At 49.3% G+C, this 23,901-nt stretch overlaps 2 protein-coding genes across 11 annotated transcripts in view; both read right to left on the reverse strand.

Annotated features, from left to right (window-relative positions):
* LOC307071204 (cytosolic purine 5'-nucleotidase) overlaps nt 1-18,222 on the reverse strand; it is a 42,740-nt gene extending 24,518 nt beyond the window's left edge. The window contains exons 1-14 of one of the 10 annotated variants that reach the window (XR_013811618.1): nt 17,936-18,222; nt 17,834-17,860; nt 15,483-15,651; nt 15,112-15,290; nt 13,754-14,015; nt 13,482-13,588; nt 12,059-12,331; nt 6,067-6,375; nt 5,417-5,518; nt 4,895-4,922; nt 4,490-4,538; nt 4,280-4,342; nt 3,858-4,200; nt 7-3,514 (exon numbers count right to left, since the gene is read on the reverse strand). Coding sequence is in view for 4 of the 10 variants with exons in the window: in XM_079730137.1 (XP_079586263.1) it covers nt 4,129-4,200; nt 4,280-4,342; nt 4,490-4,538; nt 4,895-4,922; nt 5,417-5,518; nt 6,067-6,375; nt 12,059-12,331; nt 13,482-13,588; nt 13,754-14,015; nt 15,112-15,290; nt 15,483-15,651; nt 17,834-17,860; nt 17,936-17,966 (1,671 nt within the window). In the remaining 6 variants the exon portion in view is untranslated. Of the gene's footprint in view, nt 1-6; nt 3,515-3,555; nt 4,407-4,489; nt 4,539-4,894; nt 4,923-5,416; nt 5,519-6,066; nt 6,376-12,058; nt 12,332-13,481; nt 13,589-13,753; nt 14,016-15,111; nt 15,291-15,482; nt 15,652-17,833; nt 17,861-17,935 lie in introns of those variants that run through there. The other 9 variants (XM_079730138.1, XM_079730137.1, XM_079730139.1 and 6 more) reach the window with 9 other exon arrangements.
* A 128-nt stretch (nt 18,223-18,350) lies between these two features.
* Nucleotides 18,351-23,901, reverse strand: part of LOC307071206 (uncharacterized protein) — an 8,325-nt gene continuing 2,774 nt past the window's right edge. Inside the window, exons 4-9 of the mRNA XM_079730141.1 lie at nt 20,097-20,369; nt 19,617-19,949; nt 19,296-19,409; nt 18,987-19,014; nt 18,766-18,850; nt 18,351-18,584 (exon numbers count right to left, since the gene is read on the reverse strand). Of these exons, the coding sequence (XP_079586267.1) occupies nt 18,558-18,584; nt 18,766-18,850; nt 18,987-19,014; nt 19,296-19,409; nt 19,617-19,949; nt 20,097-20,369 (860 nt within the window). The 3' untranslated portion in view covers nt 18,351-18,557. The remainder of the gene's footprint in view (nt 18,585-18,765; nt 18,851-18,986; nt 19,015-19,295; nt 19,410-19,616; nt 19,950-20,096; nt 20,370-23,901) is intronic.

Here is a 23,901-nt window from a genome sequence, read left to right on the forward strand (position 1 = left end):
TGGGAGGAGGAGGAGGAGCAGAGTGAGGAGATATCAGCGTTCAGAGGGCGAGGAGAACCAATGCGTACAGACCAATCAAACGGCCCTAATGTCAAGCCAAGGGTTCCGTCTCGTATCGTGAGGGCATCTGATTGGTCTGAATGGAGTCAGGGGTCGGGGCGCCACTGGGTCTGGACTTTTGATGACACATGACACATGTCATTTACGACATGTTGGGATTCAATCGTAGTCAAATATTAAATTATTCCTCCAGAAAAAGACTTATTATAAACTATAGTGCGTTTAAGCTGGCTGGCCATACACCAAATGACGTGCGTGCGTAGTTGACCCTTTTGTAAGCAGATTATATTATTGAATGGGGTTCATTCATAAATTGAGTATAATCATATTCATGTTCTCCTCAATTAACCGTTTAGTCAGCTGGCCTTCATGGGGCCTTCCCTGACTTTAACTGAATTATCTTAAACTAAACGACTGCACTGCACCGCTCAGCTCTGGGGCGCCCCCCCTGTGGGACGTGCACTCAGGGTCCCTTGGAGTCAGGTTGGAAGTTGAGTTCTCCTGACTCTACACCTGAGCAAGGCCCGCCTGCTTCAGATCAGCCCTCAGCCAACAACGCTGGAGCGACTTAACAGAACCGGTTTCGTACTATTTCCTAACTTTATTAATAGATATGAATCATGTGGTTAGAGGGAGCAGCCATGCACCAATGCAAGACATTGGGCATATTGTTGCCCTCATCTTTACCTACGACTGAATCAACGAAAACTCCGATGAATGTTGAATCTCGTCAATACCTAAAGCACAAACTCAGCAATGTCTGAAAACAGATTTCCATGTGCTTCACAGGGAGCTTTAGATATATTGAGACATCAGTAGGTACCCACAGCGCTACGGACACGTTGCTTTGTAAACACGATCCATGTCCCAGATGAGGGGGGTGACATAAGCGGTCAAACACAGGCTAATCAGGCAGCTGTTCTAACAATGTGTTTACTGTGAGGAAGGTGTGTGTTTGTGTGTGTGTGTGTGTGTGTGTGTGTGTGTGTGTGTGTGTGTGTGTGTGTGTGTGTAAATAAAGAGATCAACTGAGCTGAGTAGATTAATCAAATCCAGAACAAGAAAACGCCAAAAACTAAATACATTTACATATTGACGTTCAAATTCAGGCCGCTTAGCAGACGCTTTTGTACAAAGCGACTCACAATAAGTACATTTGTCAGAAGAAAGAGAAAGAGAAACAACAATATATCACCCTCATCCTAAGCGGAATAAGGGAACAATGCAATACTATCTGGGTCAAAGTGTCAAAAGGTTATATATTTCAATATTTAGGAGTATAATATATCGGTTTTTTCTCACCATTAAATAATCGAGGAAAGATATGAGACGGTTTGTAAATCATGTGAATGTGTTATTACACATCTAGGAGGAGATCTACATCCTTCTGTATACAAACGCATAGTTCAAGGTTAAGGTTAAGGTTTAAGTTAGACGTGCCCCCGTCTGCAGAACAACTAGTGAACCTCTAACACACACTGGTGCAAGGTGCACAGCCTGTTAGGAGATGCTTTAGAGGCTTCACAGACTCGGAGGAGAGGCCCTAACCCTCCACAGCCTCAGGGTCGGAGAGGCTTCACAGCCTCAGTCTAAGTTAGGCTGTATATCCAGGTCTAAGTTAGGCTGTATATCCAGGTCTAAGTTAGGCTGTATATCCAGGTCTAAGTTAGGCTGTATATCCAGGTCTAAGTTAGGCTGTTTATCCAGGTCTAAGTTAGGCTGTATATCCAGGTCTAAGTTAGGCTGTATATCCAGGTCTAAGTTAGGCTGTATATCCAGGTCTAAGTTAGGCTGTTTATCCAGGTCTAAATTAGGCTGTATATCCAGGTCTAAGTTAGGCTGTTTATCCAGGTCTAAATTAGGCTGTATATCCAGGTCTAAGCTAGGCTGTATATCCAGGTCTAAGTTAGGCTGTATATCCAGGTCTAAGTTAGGCTGTATATCCATGTCTAAGTTAGGCTGTATATCCAGGTCTAAGTTAGGCTGTATATCCAGGTCTAAGTTAGGCTGTATATCCTGAGTGCAGGTGAGTCCTCCCGGATAACAGTTGGTAGCGTTATAATACAGGTGTTATAACACCTGTGTCATAACACAGGTGAGTTCTTCTTGGCAGTGTTGGACACAACGCTAAGACTAGTCTGTCCAGATCTGACGGGTGGAGAACTCCTGGAGAGGAAACCAAGGAACCGAGCGGACAAGACATAACTCGCAGCTAAGCAACGTCATTCCTCAGTTTGCGGAGGAGAGCCCTTAAAGCGCAGACCTCCTAACTTCTATCTCCAGACATCATGCATGTGTCCAAGCCTCCAGACGCCGGCTAGCCACCAAAACACACCGTCTCTCACATCGCTTCTCTTTCGTAAACCTCGCTTCATCAAGTACAGGCACCGAAGCATCCCAAAACAAAAGCCCGAGCAGTGTTGGAGATCGGTCTCCAGAGATCGTCCCCTCGATGGGCATCTTGGAGACAGCCCAGTAAACCACGTCCTCCCCTGTACATCCCCTCTGACGTGGACTGGAGGATCAGCCCAGATATGAACACAGATCATCTCAGTCCCAGTTTCCGTTCTCCGTTCTCCGGCTCTCTGCAGAACAACAGGAGAGCACCGGGCTGCAGCACTCACCTCTGGCCTCTTCTGTGTCCGCAACGGGACGTCTGCGCTGCAGCCACACAAATTAGAGCCGGCGGAGGAGGAGAGTGAAGGCTTCTGCAGAATAAACTACTACTTATAGAGTCGAGGGCTATTGAGATTACGCAGCCTGAGTACAGTTCGCGCAGTGATGCTTTTTCTTCTCTCTTGCTTTTCCGATGTGTCGACGTCAGCCAATGGGCTGGCGCCGTGCTGCTTCGGGGGCGGGGCTTAGCTCGCCTTGATACGCGGTGTCGGACTGATGACCCGCCCCCTTGGTCTGATCACGCTTCTGACGTAACGCTTCTTAATGACTGGGCGTCTGACGTCACGCGTCTTATTGATTGTGCACCAGACTTGCTTTAGAGCTTTAGAAACGTTGACTTAATAAAGTTTTTGCCTTTATGACATTTAATTTTAATTAATGACTTTATTGAATGGTCTGTTCCCAACCAGATACCGTCGTGGAGGGATGGGAATGACGAAAAGGATTTTGCTACCCTATTGTACGTGGCGTTTTTCTCCAGACAGCAGTAACTCCCGGTACCAACAGGGGGCGGCAGATCTGCTGTTACCTCCCGGTACCAGCAGGGGTGGCAGACCTGCTGTTACCTCCCGGTACCAGCAGGGAGCGGAAGACCTGCTGTTACCTCCCGGTACCAGCAGGGGCAGCAGACCTGCTTTTACCTCAGGTTACCAGCGGGGGGCGGCAGACCTGCTGTTACATAAAGCTACCAGCAGGGGGCGGCAGCGGACCGCCATGGGGCCAGGCCGTCCTGGAGAGCAGCAGTTGATGGAGTCTGATTGGCAGCGCTTCATAATAACTTATAACAAAGTTATTTTAGACAAGAACACGATGGCATTAAAAGATAATAAGAAGAAGAAGAAGAAGAAGAAGAAGAAGAAGAAGAAGAAGAAGAAGAAGAAGAAGAAGAAGAAGAAGAAGAAGAAGAAAGGAAAAAGAAGGAATCACTTTGCCTTAAAACAAAATGACACATTTGAAGTAGCAAGTAGCATTTGAAGTCACGTGTACATTAAAAGTCGAGGCAGACGTGTTCTTTAAGTTATTTTATATATATTATTATTATCATGTCATATATTAAAGCTGTTGGTTATGACTGGGGAACCTTATATCAGATTACAGATGTTTTCTGGTCCCAAACCAACCAGTTCTGTTCAGACCAACGCTGTTCAGCTCCGGTTCCCCGGTTCTCTGGCTGCTCATCCTGCATTCTCCTCCTCATGGCTCCGTGTTCTCCTCCCCATGGCTCCGTGTTCTCCTCCTCATGGCTCCGTGTTCTCCTCCCCATGGCTCCGTGTTCTCCTCCTCATGGCTCCGTGTTCTCCTCCTCATGGCTCCGTGTTCTCCTCCCCATGGCTCCGTGTTCTCCTCCTCATGGCTCCGTGTTCACCTCCTCATGGCTCCGTGTTCTCCTCCTCATAGCTCTGTGTTCTCCTCCTGTGTTTCCCAGTTCTCCGGCCACTGCTCCTCCTCCGAGGCCAGTGACACCTGCAGAGAGGAGACATGGTCTTAAGGAGGAGAGGACCTGAGTGCAGACTCACTGGTCAAGTGTTCCTCCAGTCGGTACCAGATGAGACTCCAGTCCGGCGGCGGTCAGGCCCTCAACCCGCTCTCGGTACTCCTCCCAGTCCTCAGAAGGAGTAGAGCAGAACAGAATTCATTCATTCATCAAGAAGTTTGTTCACCCTCACTCCATCATGTTATTGTATCTCATGGTTCTAGAGGAACGTGATTCAATCTGAACTGCAAGTCTGTAGATGAGAGAGGCTTGACCAACCAGATCCTCTTCAAAGGCCAGGACAACGCCCTCCACCTCGGAGGTCCCCCTGAGGCAGAACAACAGATCTATATAACTATAACAATACACTCTGTAGAACTATAGCAACACACTCTGTAGAACTATAACAACACACTCTGTAGAACTATAACAACACACTCTGTAGAACTATAACAACACACTCTGTAGAACTATAACAACACACTCTGTAGAACTATAACAACACACTCTGTAGAACTATAACAAAAGACTCTGTAGAACTATAACAACACACTCTGTAGAACTAAAACAACACACTCTGTAGAACTATAACAACACAATCTGTAGAACTATAACAAAAGACTCTGTAGAACAGGTCACAAAGCTCCACAGCTCTTCCCTGGATCTTCTCTCAGAGTGACTTACGTCGGTTTATGGCGCTCCTGTCTCCTCCCTTCAGTGAACATAAAGAACAAGAGAACGTTTGTGTTAAAATCTGTAATGATGAAGAACTGCATAGGCTCACAGGTGGGTTGCTAGTTAGAAGTCCTTGTCTTGTGCAGTTCATCCATTTGATTGGTTATTCGTGACTGCGTTTGTAAAGAGCATTGCCTATGTACACGCCTACTGCATTGTACTGCATCGCACATTCACAGGTTATTATTTACATTCACATTTACATTTAGGGCATTTAGCAGACGCTTTTATCCAAAGTGTAAGTACATTTGTGAGAAGAAAGAGAAACAACAGAAGAACCAAATGCCAAGCACTAACTATCACTAGGTTAACCCATTCCCCGTACACAAAAAACATAGATAGGATAAGATGCTAACTCTTTTAAAGTGCAAGGACGTACAATATACAATAAAGCCAGATTATGATATCATTAGGATTAGTCTCTCTGGTGAACAGGTGGGACAGTAGTGACAGGTGAAGGAGCACACTCACTGCAGATCAGTCCAGCGCAGCAACAGGTGGAGACGCAGGTGATCAGCAGACCGAAGCAGCTGAAGACCAACGCGACGACCGCACTGGACAGGCGGTTCAGCACTGCAGGGGACGGAGAGAAGAGAGGCTTCAGGAACCCAAGGACAGACACTTCTAGTGACCAAGGAGAACTTCTTTATAGGACACTTCAGCCAGTAAATATTATATTTAATTTTAGAGCATGACCACGGGGAGATACAGACAGCCAACAGACAAAGAATAAATTCCATGAAACAATGGGATGTGTACATGATCCTTTAAGGAGACTTTCACATTGTGGGGTTAATACAAAGGTAACAAAGGTGAGGGAGAGGGACCATCGTGGAGAGGTTAGGATTGGTCAAGGCTGAAGTCAGCAATGGTGGGAGAGGCCAAGTTTATCTGTTATACTCTATGGGGTGAAGTGGACATGTCTGCAAGACTGCAAGACAGCCAAAGGAATCTACACGTCAAAGAAGTCAGTCGATGGGTCCCAGTGTCAGACTCCGTGGCTACGGTGGCCCAGTGGGTCTGTACAGACCAGCGTTCACCTTCTCTAAGTACAGACCAGCGTTCACCTTCTCTAAGTACAGACCAGCGTTCACCTTCTCTAAGTACAGACCAGCGTTCACCTTCTCTGTCTAGGTACAGCTTCCCGCTCTGGACCCCCGTCGTGTTGTCGAAGAGGTCTGACACCCGGCAGTGGTACGTCCCGGAGCTCCGTCTGTCCACGGGCAGCAGGAGGACAGACTGCCGGACAGACGGCTGCAGCAGGACGTAGAAGGCCGGCTCGTCTGGGTCCAGCAGGGTGCCGTTGAAGAACCACTGGAAGCGGGCGTGGCTCCCCTTGGCCACCCGGCAGTAGAACGTCACCGAGGTCACGGAGAAGTCCTCCGCCGTGCTGTACTCATAGTTCAGGGTCACCGGCCCGCCCACCGGCGCTGGGAGCAGAGAGCATCATGGGAGACGTTATCTGGACTGAAGGGGCGACTCACACAGGTCAGGAACAGTCCAAGACGCCATCGAGGCTTCCTGTTATAATAAGACTCACACATCTCGCCCTCTCCACTGATTCCCTCCCTCCCTGTCCTTGTGTTTCTCTGACTGTCCTCTCTCACCCTAATTGTCCTCACCGGTACCTCGTTAAAGTTCCCCTCCTAGTGGATTTAGAAAGCGTGTTTCCCTTCCTCTGGGCCAGTTCGTCTTGGTTCTTTGTATCAAGCGTCCCAGCTTCTCCTCGTGATATTTATGGTTCCCGAGTTTTCCGATTCCTTCCCTCCCGACTGCGTCTTCTCCCTGCCTGTGTGGGTACCGGATTGACTCGGGCTCCTAGATGCGCAATAATGACGCACTTCCGGTAAACGCTGTCTTTTAAATGTGCACGCGCATTTCATTCATTCCCATGTTATTCTCAAGTATTAATGATCTCTGTAATAGAATTGTATGATCATATGTAAATGACGTACCCGGATACGTCGTGACGGAACGGGGGGGCATGCGCGGACGCGGACTTAAAGTAAAGACGTTGATTTATCTTGGACTCATGTGTGGACGTCTTTTATTATAAGTAACCAAATACTTTACATGGTGTCAGAAGTGGTCCGAGCTGACGATGCCGAAGTTTAATCCGCCGGACAGTTTCTGCTTCGAGAGGCCTGCAGAATGGAGCGATTGGAAGAAACGCTTCATGCGGTACAGAACGGCTACGAAGCTGGATCAAGAGGACGGAGGGGTACAGGTCAGCACCCTTATCTACGCCTTAGGCGGGGAAGCAGAGAATATATTCGGGTCATTCCGTTTTGTTGAAGAAGATGACGGAGAGGATTTTGATGTAGTAATGGGCAAATTTGATGCTTACTTTATACCGAAACGGAATGTCATCCACGAGAGGGCTTGCTTTTACCAACGTGTGCAGCGTGCAGGAGATTTTTATTCGCGCCCTTTATGAACTTTCTGAGCATTGCGAATTCGGAGTTACTCGTGAAGAGCACATTAGGGACCGAATTGTGGTGGGTATCAGGGACAAAGAACTCTCCCGAAAACTGCATCTCAAATCTCACGATAGAGATGACAGTTCAGGAGGCTCGTCAACAGGAGGAGGTGAGAGCTCAGGTTAGCCGGCGAGGCCGCTGCATGTGCTGTAGAGGAGGTCGCACGGGGCTTTAGCAAATTCAAAATGGACGAACGGAGGTATAACGAAACGGACCAACAAAACAGACGCAGCGAACGGGGAAAGACATGTAACAGAAGTGGGAAAATGACGCACAAGATTCAAGAACATTGTCCTGCAATTAAGTCCGCATGCAACAAGTGCAAGAAGATTGGGCACTGGGAAAGAATGTGCAAAAGTAAAATGGCAGTGAATGAAGTCAGCGAGCATGAAGAAAATGCAGCTTACTTTCTAGGCTCAGTAAAATGCACATCCTCAAGCAGTGGCGGGCAATGGACAGTAAAGTTGAATATCTGCCACACGCCAGTTAGTTTCAAAATAGACACTGGAGCGGATGTGTGCATTATGAGTGAAGAGACTTTCAAGAGTCTCAGCCAAGCGACTAAACTACACCCAGCAAAAGCCATGCTGTGTAGTCCAGGTGGGCGATTGAACTGTATTGGCCAATTCACAGCAAACGTGTGGCACAAGGACAAAAAGTACTCATTCAGAGTCTACGTTGTTGGAGGAGAGAGTGTGAGCAACCTGCTTAGCAGAGAAGTGGCACAGACAATGGGGCTCGTGAAGAGAATTTGTGAGGTCCGTGGCGCCGGAGGAGAGTTCGGCCTGCTAAAAACACAGCCAGTGCAAATAGCGCTCCAGGAGGATGCCCAACCCTACGCTGTCCACACTGCCCGCAGAGTCCCCATTCCCCTCATGAAGTCTGTCAAGCTGGAGCTGGACAGAATGGAGACCAAAGGCGTCATAGAAAAGGTGACGGAGCCCACGGAGTGGTGTGCTCCCATGGTGCCCGCTCCCAAGAAATCAGGACAGGTGCGTATCTGCGTTGACCTACGAAAATTAAACAAGGCCATTAAGAGAGAGAGGTTTGTTTTGCCGACAACAGATGAGATCACAGCCGAGCTGAGTGGGTCCACGGTGTTCTCCTCATTAGACGCGGCAGCAGGGTTCTGGAGGATACCACTAGACAAGGGTAGTCAGAGACTGACAACCTTTATCACACCATTTGCCAGGTACTGTTTCAAACGACTCCCATTTGGGATATCTAGCGCACCCGAAATTGGAGGAAGGAGGAAGGAAACGCTGGAGGAAACGCTGGAAGGCCTACCAGGGAACGCTGTTTACATGGACGACATCATAGTGCATGGAAAAGATATGGCCCAGCACGACGAATGTCTTCGGCAGGTCATGGAGCGCCTGGAGACAGCTGGGCTGAAGCTAAATGAAGAAAAGTGTGCCTTGAGACAGCGAAGACTAAATTTTTTGGGTCACGTGATAGACGCAGATGGCACACGTCCTGACCCAGCCAAGGTCTCCGCTATAAACGACCTGACTCCACCCACTAATGTCCACGAGCTGAAGAGAGTCCTCGGGATGGTGAATTATCTAGGTAAATACATCCCGAACCTAGCTGCTGTGGGCCAGCCCATGTACGAATTACTGAAGTCCAAATCCGCGTGGACATGGGGCCCATTACAGCAGTCAGCATTCCAATCCATCAAAGAACTTCTTACAACCCCACCCACTCTGGCGTTTTATGATGTCAACAAACCCACTGCTGTCTCTGCAGATGCCAGCAGCTATGGAATAGGGGGCGTGCTGATGCAACTACACAGTGAGGGCTGGAAACCTGTAGCCTATTGTTCACGGCGTCTGAGTGGGGCGGAAACCAGGTACGCTCAGATAGAAAAAGAGTGCCTGGCGAGCGTCTGGACCTGTGAGCGGTTTGGGAAATACTTATATGGCCTAGAGGGGTTCAGGCTGATCACAGATCACAAACCGTTAGTCCCTCTAATAAACTCCAAAGACCTAGATACTGTCCCCATCCGCTGCCAGAGGCTCCTGATGCGGCTGATGAGGTTCAACCCTACAGCGGAATATGTACCATGGAAAACCCTCGTCACGGCAGACGCGTTGTCCAGGAGCCCAGTAGGAGATGCGCAGGATGGAGGCGACACCAATGTTGATGTGGAGTGCTACGAAGCATCCATCATCAACAACATGCCGGCTACAGAGGGAAGAATGGACAGTATCAGAGCTGCCACAGTTGTTGATGACACACTACAAGCTGTGGCCAGATACATACAGTCCGGGTGGCCTGATCAAGTAGGTAAGACACACCCAACGGTTAGAGAGTTCTTCCCCATGAGAAACGAGCTGTCAGTTCACCAGGGCCTGGTGATTAGAGGCAATAGGATAGTAATCCCAGAGACATTGAGAGCAGATGTGTTAGAACGTATCCATGATGGTCATCAGGGACTGACTAAATGCCGAGACAGAGCTAACTCTGCCGTCTGGTGGCCGGGTATATCAGCTCACATCAAGCAGAAAGTCCTAGCCTGCCAGCCTTGTCAGGAACAAAGGAGAGCTCAGTCCAGAGAGCCTTAGATCTCCACACCGCTCCCGGACAGGCCGTGGAAAAGAATCGGCATGGACTTATGTGAGTACAACAAACAGAACTATTTAGTTATCTCTGACTACTATTCACGGTTTATTGAGATTCTCCATATGCCCACCACCACTACCGTCCAAGTAGTCACAAAACTGAAAGCTACTTTTGCCCGCTATGGGGTGGCAGACGAAGTGGTCAGTGACAATGGCCCACAGTTTTCTAGTGAGGAGTTCAAGCAACTGGCCCGTGAATTAGACTTCACACATCACATCGAGCCCACACCATCCTCAAGGCAACGGGCACGCCGAAAGAGCGGTGCAAATAGCAAAAGGGATCCTGAGACAAAAGGACCCTCTCCTGGCACTTATGTGCTACAGATCTACTCCGTGCAGCAGCACTGGGGTAAGCCCAGAAGAACTCTTAATGGGCCGCAAGATTCAAACCACTCTGCCTACCCTTGACCGCAACCTACAACCCAGACGGCCTAACAAGCAGAGTATTGCAGCCAAGGACGCATCAGAGAAGAGGAAACAAAACTACTACTACAACCAACGCCACGGAGTGAAGAACCTTCCAACACTAAGGGCAGGGGACCACGTTCTCACCAGACTGGACCATCAAAAGTCCTGGGTCACTCCAGCTGTGGTGACTGGCGAGAGCATCACACCGAGATCCTACCTTGTGGAGACGGAGCAGGGAGCCAGACTTCGCCGCAACCGTCGCCATCTTCAGGTGGTGCCCAGCGTGAGATCTACACCATCAGGTACACTGGGGCCTCAACCAGAGCAGCCGTCCAGTGACCCGGGGAGAAGCACTACAATGGTTGACACCAGCACGGGCGCAGTTGCTGATGGCCTGACTCAGACCAGGTCAGGCAGGGTCAGTAGACCAGTTCAGAGACTGGACCTGTGAGCGGTCGTGTCATCTGGACACTTGGAAAAAGGAAAAGAGTTCCAGTAATGTCTATCGTACTGTGCACTGTGATACACGAGATTGGTAATATTGCATTGAGTTCAAACAATGAAAAGTGTTTCATCTTTAATGTGAAAAGAGTTCCAGAAATGTCTATCATACCGTTTCGGAATGTATTGGTTGGTTTTACATTGAGTTCCAGAAGGCCGTACACATTTTCCTGGTTTGGTAATAGAATTAACAGAATAGTACTTTAATAAGCCTTAAGTGATGTTCCTAGCCAATGTTGATAATTTCAGTGTTAAGATCGTAAGAATCTCAAGGGGAAGATGTAATAGAATTGTATGATCATATGTAAATGACGTACCCGGATACGTCGTGACGGAACGGGGGGCATGCGCGGACGCGGACTTAAAGTAAAGACGTTGATTTATCTTGGACTCATGTGTGGACGTCTTTTATTATAAGTAACCAAATACTTTACAATCTCCTTTTGTTTTCTGATCTATGAATAATAATCTAATGTACAAATTATTGTTGCCTATACTTGGGTAATATATAAAGGAAGAAGATCTTTATTTCCAGCGCTCCCAACACAGAGTCAAAACAGGCACCCACACGCAGACACTTCCGTTCTCCTCCTTCAGAATAAGAGTCCCTAACAGGAACTGGGTTACATATGCATTCATCAGTGCTTTTAGACGTGTTTCCAATGGCTTTGTTTGTGTGAAAGAACGGGCTGCGTTCAATGAAATCCAAAACGGATTGAGCCTTCTTTTTATGTCCATGATTGAGCCCCGTTTATAAACAACCCTTCCGGGTTTTGTCCGTTGGCTTGTGTCGATGCGTCAAGTGTCGATACGTCATCTGTAAGCACAGGACCCTGAGTCGATCTGGCAGCCGAGTCAATCTGGTACCCACACCGGATTGTTTGCCTGATCTATGACTGATCTACCGAGTACCGACCTATCCGCTAGTAAATACCATTCTTCCTACGCAGACTTCTGCCTCCCGAGTCGTGCTGTTGCGTACTGTTCCCCTGCTGCTCACCCAGCCGTTACCATAACGACTGGGGGCTCCACAACTCAGTACAAGGGATTGGATGTAAACTCTGATCACATGATGGAGACCATCCAATCAGAGCACTGACCCACGTGTACGGCCGTCTCCGTCCCGTCCGCGACCCGCCCTCCGTTCTCGGCCCGGCAGCGTAGCCCTCGGGGGGGGGCGTCCGGGACCAGGGGCACGCTGAAGGAGGCGCACGCATCCTGCTCGGAGGTCTGCCGGGCCAGGAGCATGGCCCCCCTCAGGAGGGAGAAGGTGATCGGGGGGGTTCCTCGGCTGGACAGGCAGGTGACCCGCGCCGAGAGGGTCTGGTTCTGCTTCTCCACGGCGTAGGAGAGGTCAGGGCGGGAGACGAACTCTGAGGGCAGAAGATCCCACAGATGTTCCCAAACCCTTTTCTCCTTCCCGATTCCGATCCTGAACCTGAGTATCGGCCGATACCGAGTTCATACCGATAGAGCGTCTAGCATTGTAACTAATGATAGCACTGGTTCTTATGACAGTAATGTAAAACCGGTTCACTTACTGTCAACAATTCTTTTTTTCAGAACTAAATCATTTGCATTTATAATCTATAATTGGAATAATGCATTTGTATTCTTGTAATTAAGCGTGAGCATCCATGTTTTTCCGTGTTGGCAGCTCGAACGGACGTAGGTCGGAGATGACGCTTTTCCCGTTCTGACATTCCACCTCCGACGTTAACGAACGCAGCATAACACTGTAGTGTTTGTGCTGTCACACCAAAATTGTACCGGGGGCGAAAATTGTACCGCCTACGTAATCTGCGTTCGAAAATTCCAAACCTGCCTGGCAACGGATGATCGCGTTGAACTATGAGTAGGAAGGTTCATGAACTTTCGCGAACATTCGCGCTCATTCATTGAGCGTCACAAGACGAAACAGCATTAAGACTTATTTTACAAATTACATTTATTAGCATTGCTAACTTTATATTTGTATTGTATTTAATTGTTTAATTGCATTTAGCTAGTAAACTGAGTGTATTAACACAAGCTAGCTAGACTATGATACACTTTAAACACTCAGTTTACTAGCTAAATTCAATACAATACAAATATAAAGTAAAAACAAGTGTTATCTGTATTATGTTATTTCGTCTTTTGCAACATTTGCGCAAATGTTTTTTGAAACCTGGCGGGCAACGGACAATCGCGTCGAACGATGACGTAATGTTTCGAACGCGGATTACGTACGCGGTAAAATTTTCGCCCCCGGTGCAATTTTGGTTTGACAATGCCCTTTGCCTGTTTCGTAAATTAGCTAGTATAGCTATTAAACTTGCGGAATTAACAATACCCATTTTTGGCAGTATCCGAGGACTATCCGATACTGGTATCAGTAGTGGAATAACTCTAGAAAATACCACAAACAACTGATGAAAACAAGTTCATGTTTCAAATAGGAATACCTTGTATCATTCATTCACATCTGTCATTGGTTCACATGTAGGTTGGTCGTATTAATACTGAGAGACGACCTCTGACCTTTGACTCTGATCAGGACCTGGGGGCTGGCAGCGCGGTAGACCACGGTGTCGTTGTATCGGTTGGAGGCGACGCAGACGTAGCTCCCAGAGTGCTGCGGTCCGGCTCTAGGGGAGAACGGCAGGTTTTAGGTTCATATCCCGACATGAAAACCCAGCAGCTCTTTATAGGGGGGTTGGAATATGGCAGACATTCAATATCTGTCATGAAGCACTTTCCTATGTTAATACAATGAGACAGGATCACTCATTATTTAGATTTTTGTCTCTGACCTGGGGATGAGGAGGTCCTGGTGGGCGTGGTGGGGGGCGGGGCCAGGGTGGGGGGTGGGGGCGGGGCCAGGGTGGGGGGTGGGGCCGGGGAGGGGGGCGGGGCCGGGGAGGGGGGCGGGGCCAGGGAGGGGCTGGTCGTCCAGCAGCCAGCTGTAGGAGACGTAGTTCCCTGACGTCACGTTACAGCTCAGAACCAGGCGCTCCCCCTCAAAGAACTCGTCCGCCTGGGACCGGATGGCGAGCGTGGCTCTGCCCACGGGCACTGCAGGGAGACAGCGAGCCGGTTAGCACATTAGCACGTTAGCACGGTGCAAACACGGCCCAGGTATCATGGAGCCGCACACTACTGAGGAGAACTCATCTGATCCTTTGTGGTATCGTGGTTTGGGGCTAGCTATGAGATGAAGTAAAGGTTCAACACGTGGTTCATTCAGAGACACAATGTCTACGGGCTTCACTCTGGAGGGGGTTCATGAAGCCTCTTCAGAACACAGGTAAGAAAACTGTTTATATCGGAAGTGGGCCCCGCCTACAGGGTTTAATTGACCCAGGTAAACCTTCAGGCTGTTTTGGCTTTGGCAGAAATGGCAAAGAGGCAGAGTTAGTGTCTAACTTATCTACAAACTCATAAAACCTTATATGGTCAGGACCCTGGGGGGTGACCAGCTGTTCTCACTCCTCACCCAGGACCCTGGGGGGTGACCAGCTGTTCCCACTCCTCACCCAGGACCCTGAGGGGTGACCAGCTGTTCTCACTCCTCACCCAGGACCCTGGGGGGTGACCAGCTGTTCTCACTCCTCACCCAGGACCCTGAGGGGTGACCAGCTGTTCTCACTCCTCACCCAGGACCCTGAGGGGTGACCAGCTGTTCCCACTCCTCACCCAGGACCCTGAGGGGGTGACCAGCTGCTCTCACTCCTCACCCAGGACCCTGAGGGGTGACCAGCTGTTCTCACTCCTCACCCAGGACCCTGAGGGGTGACCAGCTGTTCTCACTCCTCACCCAGGACCCTGAGGGGTGACCAGCTGTTCTCACTCCTCACCCAGGACCCTGAGGGGTGACCAGCTGTTCTCACTCCTCACCCAGGACCCTGAGGGGTCCTGTTCTCACTCCTCACCCAGGACCCTGAGGGGGTGACCAGCTGTTCTCACTCCTCACCCAGGACCCTGAGGGGTGACCAGGTGTTCTCACTCCTCACCCAGGACCCTGAGGGGGTGACCAGCTGTTCTCACTCCTCACCCAGGACCCTGAGGGGTCCTGTTCTCACTCCTCACCCAGGACCCTGAGGGGGTGACCAGCTGTTCTCACTCCTCACCCAGGACCCTGAGGGGGTGACCAGGTGTTCTCACTCCTCACCCAGGACCCTGAGGGGGCGCGGCAGGCTGACCGAGGGCTGGATCCGGGAGCTGTTCTGCACGCTGACCACACACTCCAGGTTCCCCTCGTGGGAGGCGCGTTGGACCAACATGGGGAAGACGGCCGGGCTGCCGTCCAGGGAGGTGTAGAAAGCCAGGGCCCTGGAGCGGACCCCCTGCCTGTGGGGCATGAAACACACGGGGGTCGCTGTGCTCTCTCTCACTTTACCTTCTTTCTTTTTGAATCATTCAATCTTGGTCCCTTTTCATCATTTGCTCTCTCAGTTTTTCCGTCATTAGGTCTTTATTTCTTTCTTTCATTCTTTCTTTCCTCTCCACCTCAGCGGATCCGGTCACATGGGGTCAGCTCACCTGAACAGCTGCAGGAGGAGGGGCTCTCCCGGGTGGTCGAGCACCCGACACCCAAACTCAACGACGTGTCCGTCCAGCGCTACGTCGGGTCCGTAGAGCAGCGGAGGTCCCAGAGGAGACGCATCTAGAGGAGACACATCTAGAGTAGACACATCTAGAGGAGACGCATCTAGAGGAGACACATCTAGAGGAGACACATCTAGAGGAGACACATCTATAGGAGACGCATCAGACACATCTAGAGGAGACGCATCTATAGGACACATCTAGAGGAGACGCATCCAGAGGAGACACATCTAGAGGAGACACATCTAGAGGACACATCTAGAGGAGACGCATCAGACACATCTAGAGGAGACACATCTAGAGGAGACACATCTAGAGGAGACGCATCAGACACATCTAGAGGAGACGCATCTAGAGGAGACGCATCTAGAGGAGACGCATCTAGAGGAGACGCATCTAGAGGAGACACATCTAGAGGAGACGCATCTAGAGGAGACGCATCTAGAGGAGACACATCTATAGGAGACACATCTAGAGGAGACGCATCTAGAGGAGACGCATCTAGAGGAGACGTATCAGACACATCTAGAGGAGACACATCTAGAGGAGACACATCTAGAGGAGACACATCTAGAGGAGACACATCTAGAGGACACATCTAGAGGACACATCTAGAGGAGACACATCCAGAGGAGACACATCTATAGGAGACGCATCAGACACATCTAGAGGAGACGCATCTATAGGACACATCTAGAGGAGACACATCTAGAGGAGACGCATCTATAGGACACATCTAGAGGAGACACATCTAGAGGAGACACATCTAGAGGAGACACATCTAGAGGAGACGCATCTAGAGGAGACGCATCTAGAGGAGACGCATCCAGAGGAGACACATCTAGAGGAGACGCATCTAGAGGAGACGCATCCAGAGGAGACACATCTAGAGGAGACACATCTAGAGGAGACGCATCTATAGGACACATCTAGAGGAGACACATCTAGAGGAGACACATCTAGAGGAGACACATCTAGAGGAGACGCATCTAGAGGAGACGCATCCGGAGGAGACACATCTAGAGGAGACGCATCCAGAGGAGACACATCTAGAGGAGACGCATCTAGAGGAGACGCATCCAGAGGAGACACATCTAGAGGAGACGCATCCAGAGGAGACACATCTAGAGGAGACACATCTAGAGGAGACACATCTAGAGGAGACGCATCAGACGCATCCAGAGGAGACACATCTAGAGGAGACACATCTAGAGGACACATCTAGAGGAGACGCATCAGACGCATCCAGAGGAGACACATCTAGAGGAGACGCATCAGACACATCTAGAGGAGACGCATCTAGAGGAGACGCATCTAGAGGAGACGCATCTAGAGGAGACGCATCTAGAGGAGACGCATCTAGAGGAGACACATCTAGAGGAGACGCATCAGACACATCTAGAGGAGACGCATCTAGAGGAGACGCATCTAGAGGAGACGCATCTAGAGGAGACGCATCTAGAGGAGACACATCTAGAGGAGACGCATCAGACGCATCCAGAGGAGACACATCTAGAGGAGACGCATCAGACACATCTAGAGGAGACGCATCTAGAGGAGACGCATCTAGAGGAGACGCATCTAGAGGAGACGCATCTAGAGGAGACGCATCTAGAGGAGACACATCTAGAGGAGACGCATCTAGAGGAGACGCATCTAGAGGAGACGCATCCAGAGGGGACACATCTAGAGGAGACGTATCAGACACATCTAGAGGAGACGCATCTAGAGGAGACGCATCTAGAGGAGACGTATCAGACACATCTAGAGGAGACGCATCTAGAGGAGACGTATCAGACACATCTAGAGGAGACACATCTAGAGGAGACGCATCTAGAGGAGACGTATCAGACACATCTAGAGGAGACGCATCTAGAGGAGACACATCTAGAGGAGACACATCTAGAGGGGACGCATCTAGAGGAACAAAACGCCAGGCTCACCTACGCACGGACACACTCACATGGGAGGACATAGATGGTAAATGGACTGCATTTAGACCTCGCTTTTCTAACCAGTGGCCACTCAAAGCGCTTTAAAATACTGCCTCACATTCACCCATTCTCACACAGACGGCGGAGTCAGCCCCCCAGGGCCACAGCCAGCTGGTCAGCAGCAGTCAGGGGGGGGCGTCTCGCTCAGGGACACCTCGACACTCCGCTAGGAGGAGCCGGGGATCGAACCAGCGACCTTCGGGTTACCAGCTGACCCGCTCTGCCTCCTGAGCCACATGCCGCATAGTTTTCAAACATGGGGAGGATAAAGTAATAAAGTAAAGGTCTTACTTGTCTCCAAGCTGAAGCAGAAGAAACCTGAGTGGAAAGTAAAGGTTAGAAAGAGATGATGGATAACAACAGAGCTATGACTGTGGATGTGTCATATCTCACCCAGCACGGCCACAACCATAGAAGAAAACATCTCCAACAGCAACACTGATACGTGGTGGCGTGAATTTAAGATAATCCTTAAGAATATACACGTGAGTGTCAGTATGTGCTCATATCTACTCAGTCTAAAGACACACACACACACTCACACACAGCCACACATCCGCACACACGCACACACACACACACACCCACCCATCACACACACATGCACACAAACTTCAAAATGTGTTCCAAACTGATAGTGGGACCCCGCCCTGTCACTCCATAGCCAGCCCTCATCAAAACAACAAGTTCTCATTCAACTTCAATGCATCAATTTATCACATAAGTGCTAGAAAAACATGATAAAAATAATTAAATATAAACATAATGCACACTTTACTAACTTTATCAACAAACAAAACCACACAGATTTTAAATCTATAAGGTGTTTTATTTTTCCTAAAGGACACAGCTACTGTTCTGCTGCTTTAAGAAATGCCATGGGGGGAGGTGGTGGTCCACGGTACTGGTCCATGGTACTGGTCCACGGTACTGGTCCATGGTACTGGTCCATGGTACTGGTCCATGGTACTGGTGCGTCTTAATGAACTGGTTGTGGTGGTTCATGATACTGGTCTTATTGAACTGGGATCAACTGCAGAGTCTGCAAGAGAAGACAGCTTTCGCTCATATTAATGCATTTCAATTATTTCAAAATAAACCTGAAATGTATATATAAATATACTGAATATAAGACTCATAACACTGCATACACACAATAAACATCCAAAAACGGTGCATCCACTGCAGGTTCACCACATCTATATCTCTCTATGTGCTCCTACCTGTCTGTGGGCATCATAGCAGACTCCAGCTCTGCTTCTCTGAGGGGTCAGAGGAGGCACAGCTGCTGGCAGATGGGGACCCGAGCTGGGAGAGGAGGGGATGAATCGGATACATATATATATATATATATATATATATATATATATATATATATATATATATGTGTGTGTGTATGACAGTGGTTGAAGGATCCAGGGAACATGAATCAAAACCAGCTTACTGTGAGGTCGAGGAGCGCCGGATGTTCGCTAAGAGAGATAAAGTGATGTTAGTCTCTTCGTTTTACATCTGTCCGCACTGTAGCACCGATAAACCTAAACCTAACCTCTTTCAACGTTCATCTTTTTCATGTTTTACCTTATTATTATTAGTCTTTTAGTAGCTGATTTATTTGAACCAAAGTGATTGAGAGTTAATTCAGGGTCATTAAGGAGCAGGAGTCTTGAATCAAAACCAAGAACCTTTGGGCAGGGAGTCGAACACACAACCCCAACCCTTCATTCAAACAGCATATCTATGGAGAACTCACCCCGTCGGCGCTCCCCCAGACTCAGCATCACAAACACCCCCCCCGCCCCTAAGACCAGCAGCAGGAAGCAGCAGAACGAGATGCTGACGATCTCAACGGGGGTCAGAGCGCCCGCTGGAGGATGGTAGAAGAGAAGGGTTTAATTAAGTGGCTGAGGGCCCCAGGACCTCCCGGCTCCAGAGCCTCCTGTCTGAGCATTGGACCCAGGCCTCTGGGGGGGGGCCTCTCTCTGAGGGGGGGTCGCTCTCTCTCTCCCCAGAGGAGCAGTGTACCCCCTGGCGCTGCCTCAGGGCTCCTCCCCCACTAGACCTCCTCGCTCACCTGTCAGTCTGACCAGCACGGCAGGACTCTCGAACCAGGGGGCGGAGTCATCGAAGCTGTCCCTCACCCGACAGCGGTAGGACCCGCCCCCCCCGGGGGCCAACCCCGTGAGGACGAGGGACCGCCCCCCGTCCACCAGGCCGTAGCGGGGGGCGGCGGCGTGGAGAGGAGGCGGCGGGAGGAGGTCAACGGGGAGGCCCGAGCCGTTCAGCAGCCAGGAGAACGAGGGGAAGGTTCCCCGGCCGGGGCGGCAGTGCAGCTGGGCGGCGGCCATCTTAGAGTCCGCACCGTAGAGATACTCCACCTCCACCTCAACATGGCCGCCGACTGGGACTGGAGGAGGAGGAGGAGGAGGAGGAGGAGGAGGAGGAGAAGAAGAAGAAGAAGAAGAAGAAGAAGAAGAAGAAGAAAAATAACATGGGTGAGAAGATGGCCTGACCTTCATGCCCCTCATCACTGATACCACCAGACTCCTCCTACCTACGAACAGAGGTTGCGTCTCGCTCCACAGGTCCTGGATGTCGGTCTTCACCCGGCACCGGGCAGCGCCCATGTCCTGCGCAGGTACCATGGCGACGGGGAAGGTCACCGTCATGGAGGCGCTGGCGTTGCGGGAGGCCACCTCCTGTCCGTCCAGGAAGAGGCTGAAGGAGGCGGGCGGACTCCCTGTGGAGGTCCAGCAGGTCACGGCCCCCTCGTACCCCCCCGCCTCCTTGGAGAGGCTGACCGAGATCCTTGGCTGGGAGAGGAACGCTGCCGAGGGAAGGAGACGACGGGACAGTACACCAACAGTAAACCAACAGTAAACCAACGGGACAGTAAACCAACAGTAAAACAACGGATCAGTAAACCAACAGTAAAAACAACGGGACCGTAAACCAACAGTAAACCAACGGGACAGTAAACCAACAGTAAACCAATGGGACAGTAAACCAACAGTAAACCAACAGTAAACCAACGGGACAGTACACCAACAGTAAACCAACGGGACAGTAAACCAACAGTAAACCAACGGGACAGTAAGCCAACAGTAAACCAACAGTAAACCAACAGGACAATACACCAACAGTAAACCAACAGTAAACCAACGGGACAGTACACCAACAGTAAAAACAACGGGACCGTAAACCAACAGTAAACCAACGGGACAATAAACCAACAGTAAACCAATGGGACAGTAAACCAACAGTAAACCAACAGTAAACCAACGGGACAGTACACCAACAGTAAACCAACGGGACAGTAAACCAACAGTAAACCAACGGGACAGTAAGCCAACAGTAAACCAACAGTAAACCAACAGGACAATACACCAACAGTAAACCAACAGTAAACCAACGGGACAGTACACCAACAGTAAACCAACAGTAAACCAACGGGACAGTAAACCAACAGCAAACCAACGGGACCGTAAACCAACAGTAAACAACGGGACCGTAAACCAACAGTAAACCAACGGGACAGTAAACCAACAGTAAACCAACAGTAAACCAACGGGACAGTACACCAACAGTAAACCAACGGGACAGTAAACCAACAGTAAACCAACGGGACAGTAAGCCAACAGTAAACCAACAGTAAACCAACAGGACAATACACCAACAGTAAACCAACAGTAAACCAACGGGACAGTACACCAACAGTAAAAACAACGGGACCGTAAACCAACAGTAAACCAACGGGACAATAAACCAACAGTAAACCAATGGGACAGTAAACCAACAGTAAACCAACAGTAAACCAACGGGACAATACACCAACAGTAAACCAACGGGACAGTAAACCAACAGTAAACCAACGGGACAGTAAGCCAACAGTAAACCAACAGTAAACCAACAGGACAATACACCAACAGTAAACCAACAGTAAACCAACGGGACAGTACACCAACAGTAAACCAACAGTAAACCAACGGGACAGTAAACCAACAGCAAACCAACGGGACCGTAAACCAACAGTAAACCAACGGGACCGTAAACCAACAGTAAACCAACGGGACAGTAAACCAACAGTAAACCAACGGGACAGTAAACCAACAGTAAACCAACGGGACAGTAAGCCAACAGTAAACCAACAGTAAACCAACAGGACAATACACCAACAGTAAACCAACAGTAAACCAACGGGACAGTACACCAACAGTAAACCAACAGTAAACCAACGGGACAGTAAACCAACAGCAAACCAACGGGACCGTAAACCAACAGTAAACCAACGGGACAGTAAACCAACAGTAAACCAACGGGACAGTAAACCAACAGTAAACCAACGGGACAGTAAACCAACAGTAAACCAACAGTAAACCAACGGGACAGTAAACCAACAGTAAACCAACGGGACAGTAAACCAACAGCAAACCAACGGGACCGTAAACCAACAGTAAACCAACGGGACCGTAAACCAACAGTAAACCAACCGGACAGTAAACCAACAGTAAACCAACGGGACCGTAAACCAACAGTAAACCAACGGGACAGTAAACCAAAGGGACAGTAAACCAAAAGTAAACCAACAGTAGACCAACAGGAAAGTAAACCAACAGTAAACCAACAGTAAACCAACGGGACAGCAAACCAACAGTAAACTAATGGGACAGTAATCCAACAGGACAGTAAACCAACGGAACAAACCAACAGTAAACCAACAGGACAGTAAACCAACAGTAAACCAACGGGACAGTAAACCAACGGGAGGGTAAACCAACGGGACAGTAAACCAACAGTAAGCCAACAGTAAACCAACGGGACAGTACACCAACAGTAAACCAATGGGACAGTAAGCCAACAGTAAACCAACAGTAAACCAACGGGACAGTAAACCAACAGTAAACCAACGGGACAGTAAACCAACAGTAAGCCAACAGTAAACCAACGGGACAGTACACCAACAGTAAACCAATGGGACAGTAAGCCAACAGTAAACCAACAGTAAACCAACGGGACAGTAAACCAACAGTAAACCAACGGGACAGTAAACCAACAGTAAACCAACGGGACAGTAAGCCAACAGTAAACCAACAGGACAGTAAACCAACAGTAAACCAACAGGACAGTAAGCCAACAGTAAATTAATAGAAAACCAACAGGACAGAAAACCAACGGGACAGTAAACCAACAGGACAGTAAACCAAAAGTAAACCAACAGTTAAACAACAGGACAGTAAACCAACAGTTAACTTAACTGTTGGTTTACTGTTGGTTAACTGAGTTAACCAACAGTAAACCAACAGGACAGTAAACCAACAGTAAACCAACAGGACAGTAACACACAGGACACAATCCTCATTCATTCAATATGATCACTGTTTACTCTGAAGACGTTTTGCATACCTTAAGATGACCTTAAAGGAACACTCGACCCATTTGCATTAAGCTTTGCATTGTTAGAAACCCAGTCATACTTTTGTATGTTCATGCAACACTATCTCATTTTCCCCGGAGACGGGGGAAATCCGTATTTACCTCTTACACTTCCTTCTGGCAATGACGCAAAAATCTTAATTTTGCGTCATTACCAGAATAAAATACAAGAGGGGGGATTTCTATTGAGACTACAAGCACTAGTTCCACCCTTTCAAACCCGCCCATAGGGGGTGGGACCTAATGCGCTAACAGACCTATCACAGATCAGTGCCGGTGCGTTAAACTTCACCAGCAGAAAACATGGCCGAAGGTAATGAATACGCAGACGGACACAATATGGAGGATTGGGATTTTGAAGAAGTTATGGTAGAAACGGGTGTTCGTGGCTACCTTTATGAGCCACAATATAGCGACGAGCAGCTGAGGGCTATGGAGGAATGGGAGGCGGCTGAAGCTGCCGCCGCTACAGCCGAGGCAGACGGCCTGCCTGCCGCAGACGAGGAGCCTGCAATGGCTCGAGCTGGGGCGGATTGGTGGTGCCTGTGCTCTCACTGTGCGCCAATGGACACAGAACAAGAGTCTGTCTGCTGCCGAGAATTCCGGTGGTGCCAATTTCTTCTGGACGAAATCACGGAATCTGAGGATGGCACGGACGGGTGTGTTGTCGATCACCCGAGTTTCGCACCCCAGGCTTTACGCCTCATCTGAACAGTTGGGTATTGGATGCATATTTCTGGACCCAGAAAGTGAACTGGAAACGCCAGCCAAAGCCCGCCGGGAGAAACAGACGTCTGAGCGTAGAGGAAGTGTTTGTTTTTTTACTAACACATTGGCTACAATATTTAGCCGATCTTATTGGCAGAGCATAGGCTACGTTACGTTAGCTTAAGTCCGTGTAATGCTGTACAGGCTACTCAAGGCAT

Source organism: Pollachius pollachius, assembly GCF_949987615.1.
Source record: "Pollachius pollachius genome assembly, chromosome: 2".
Lineage (NCBI taxonomy): Eukaryota > Metazoa > Chordata > Actinopteri > Gadiformes > Gadidae > Pollachius > Pollachius pollachius.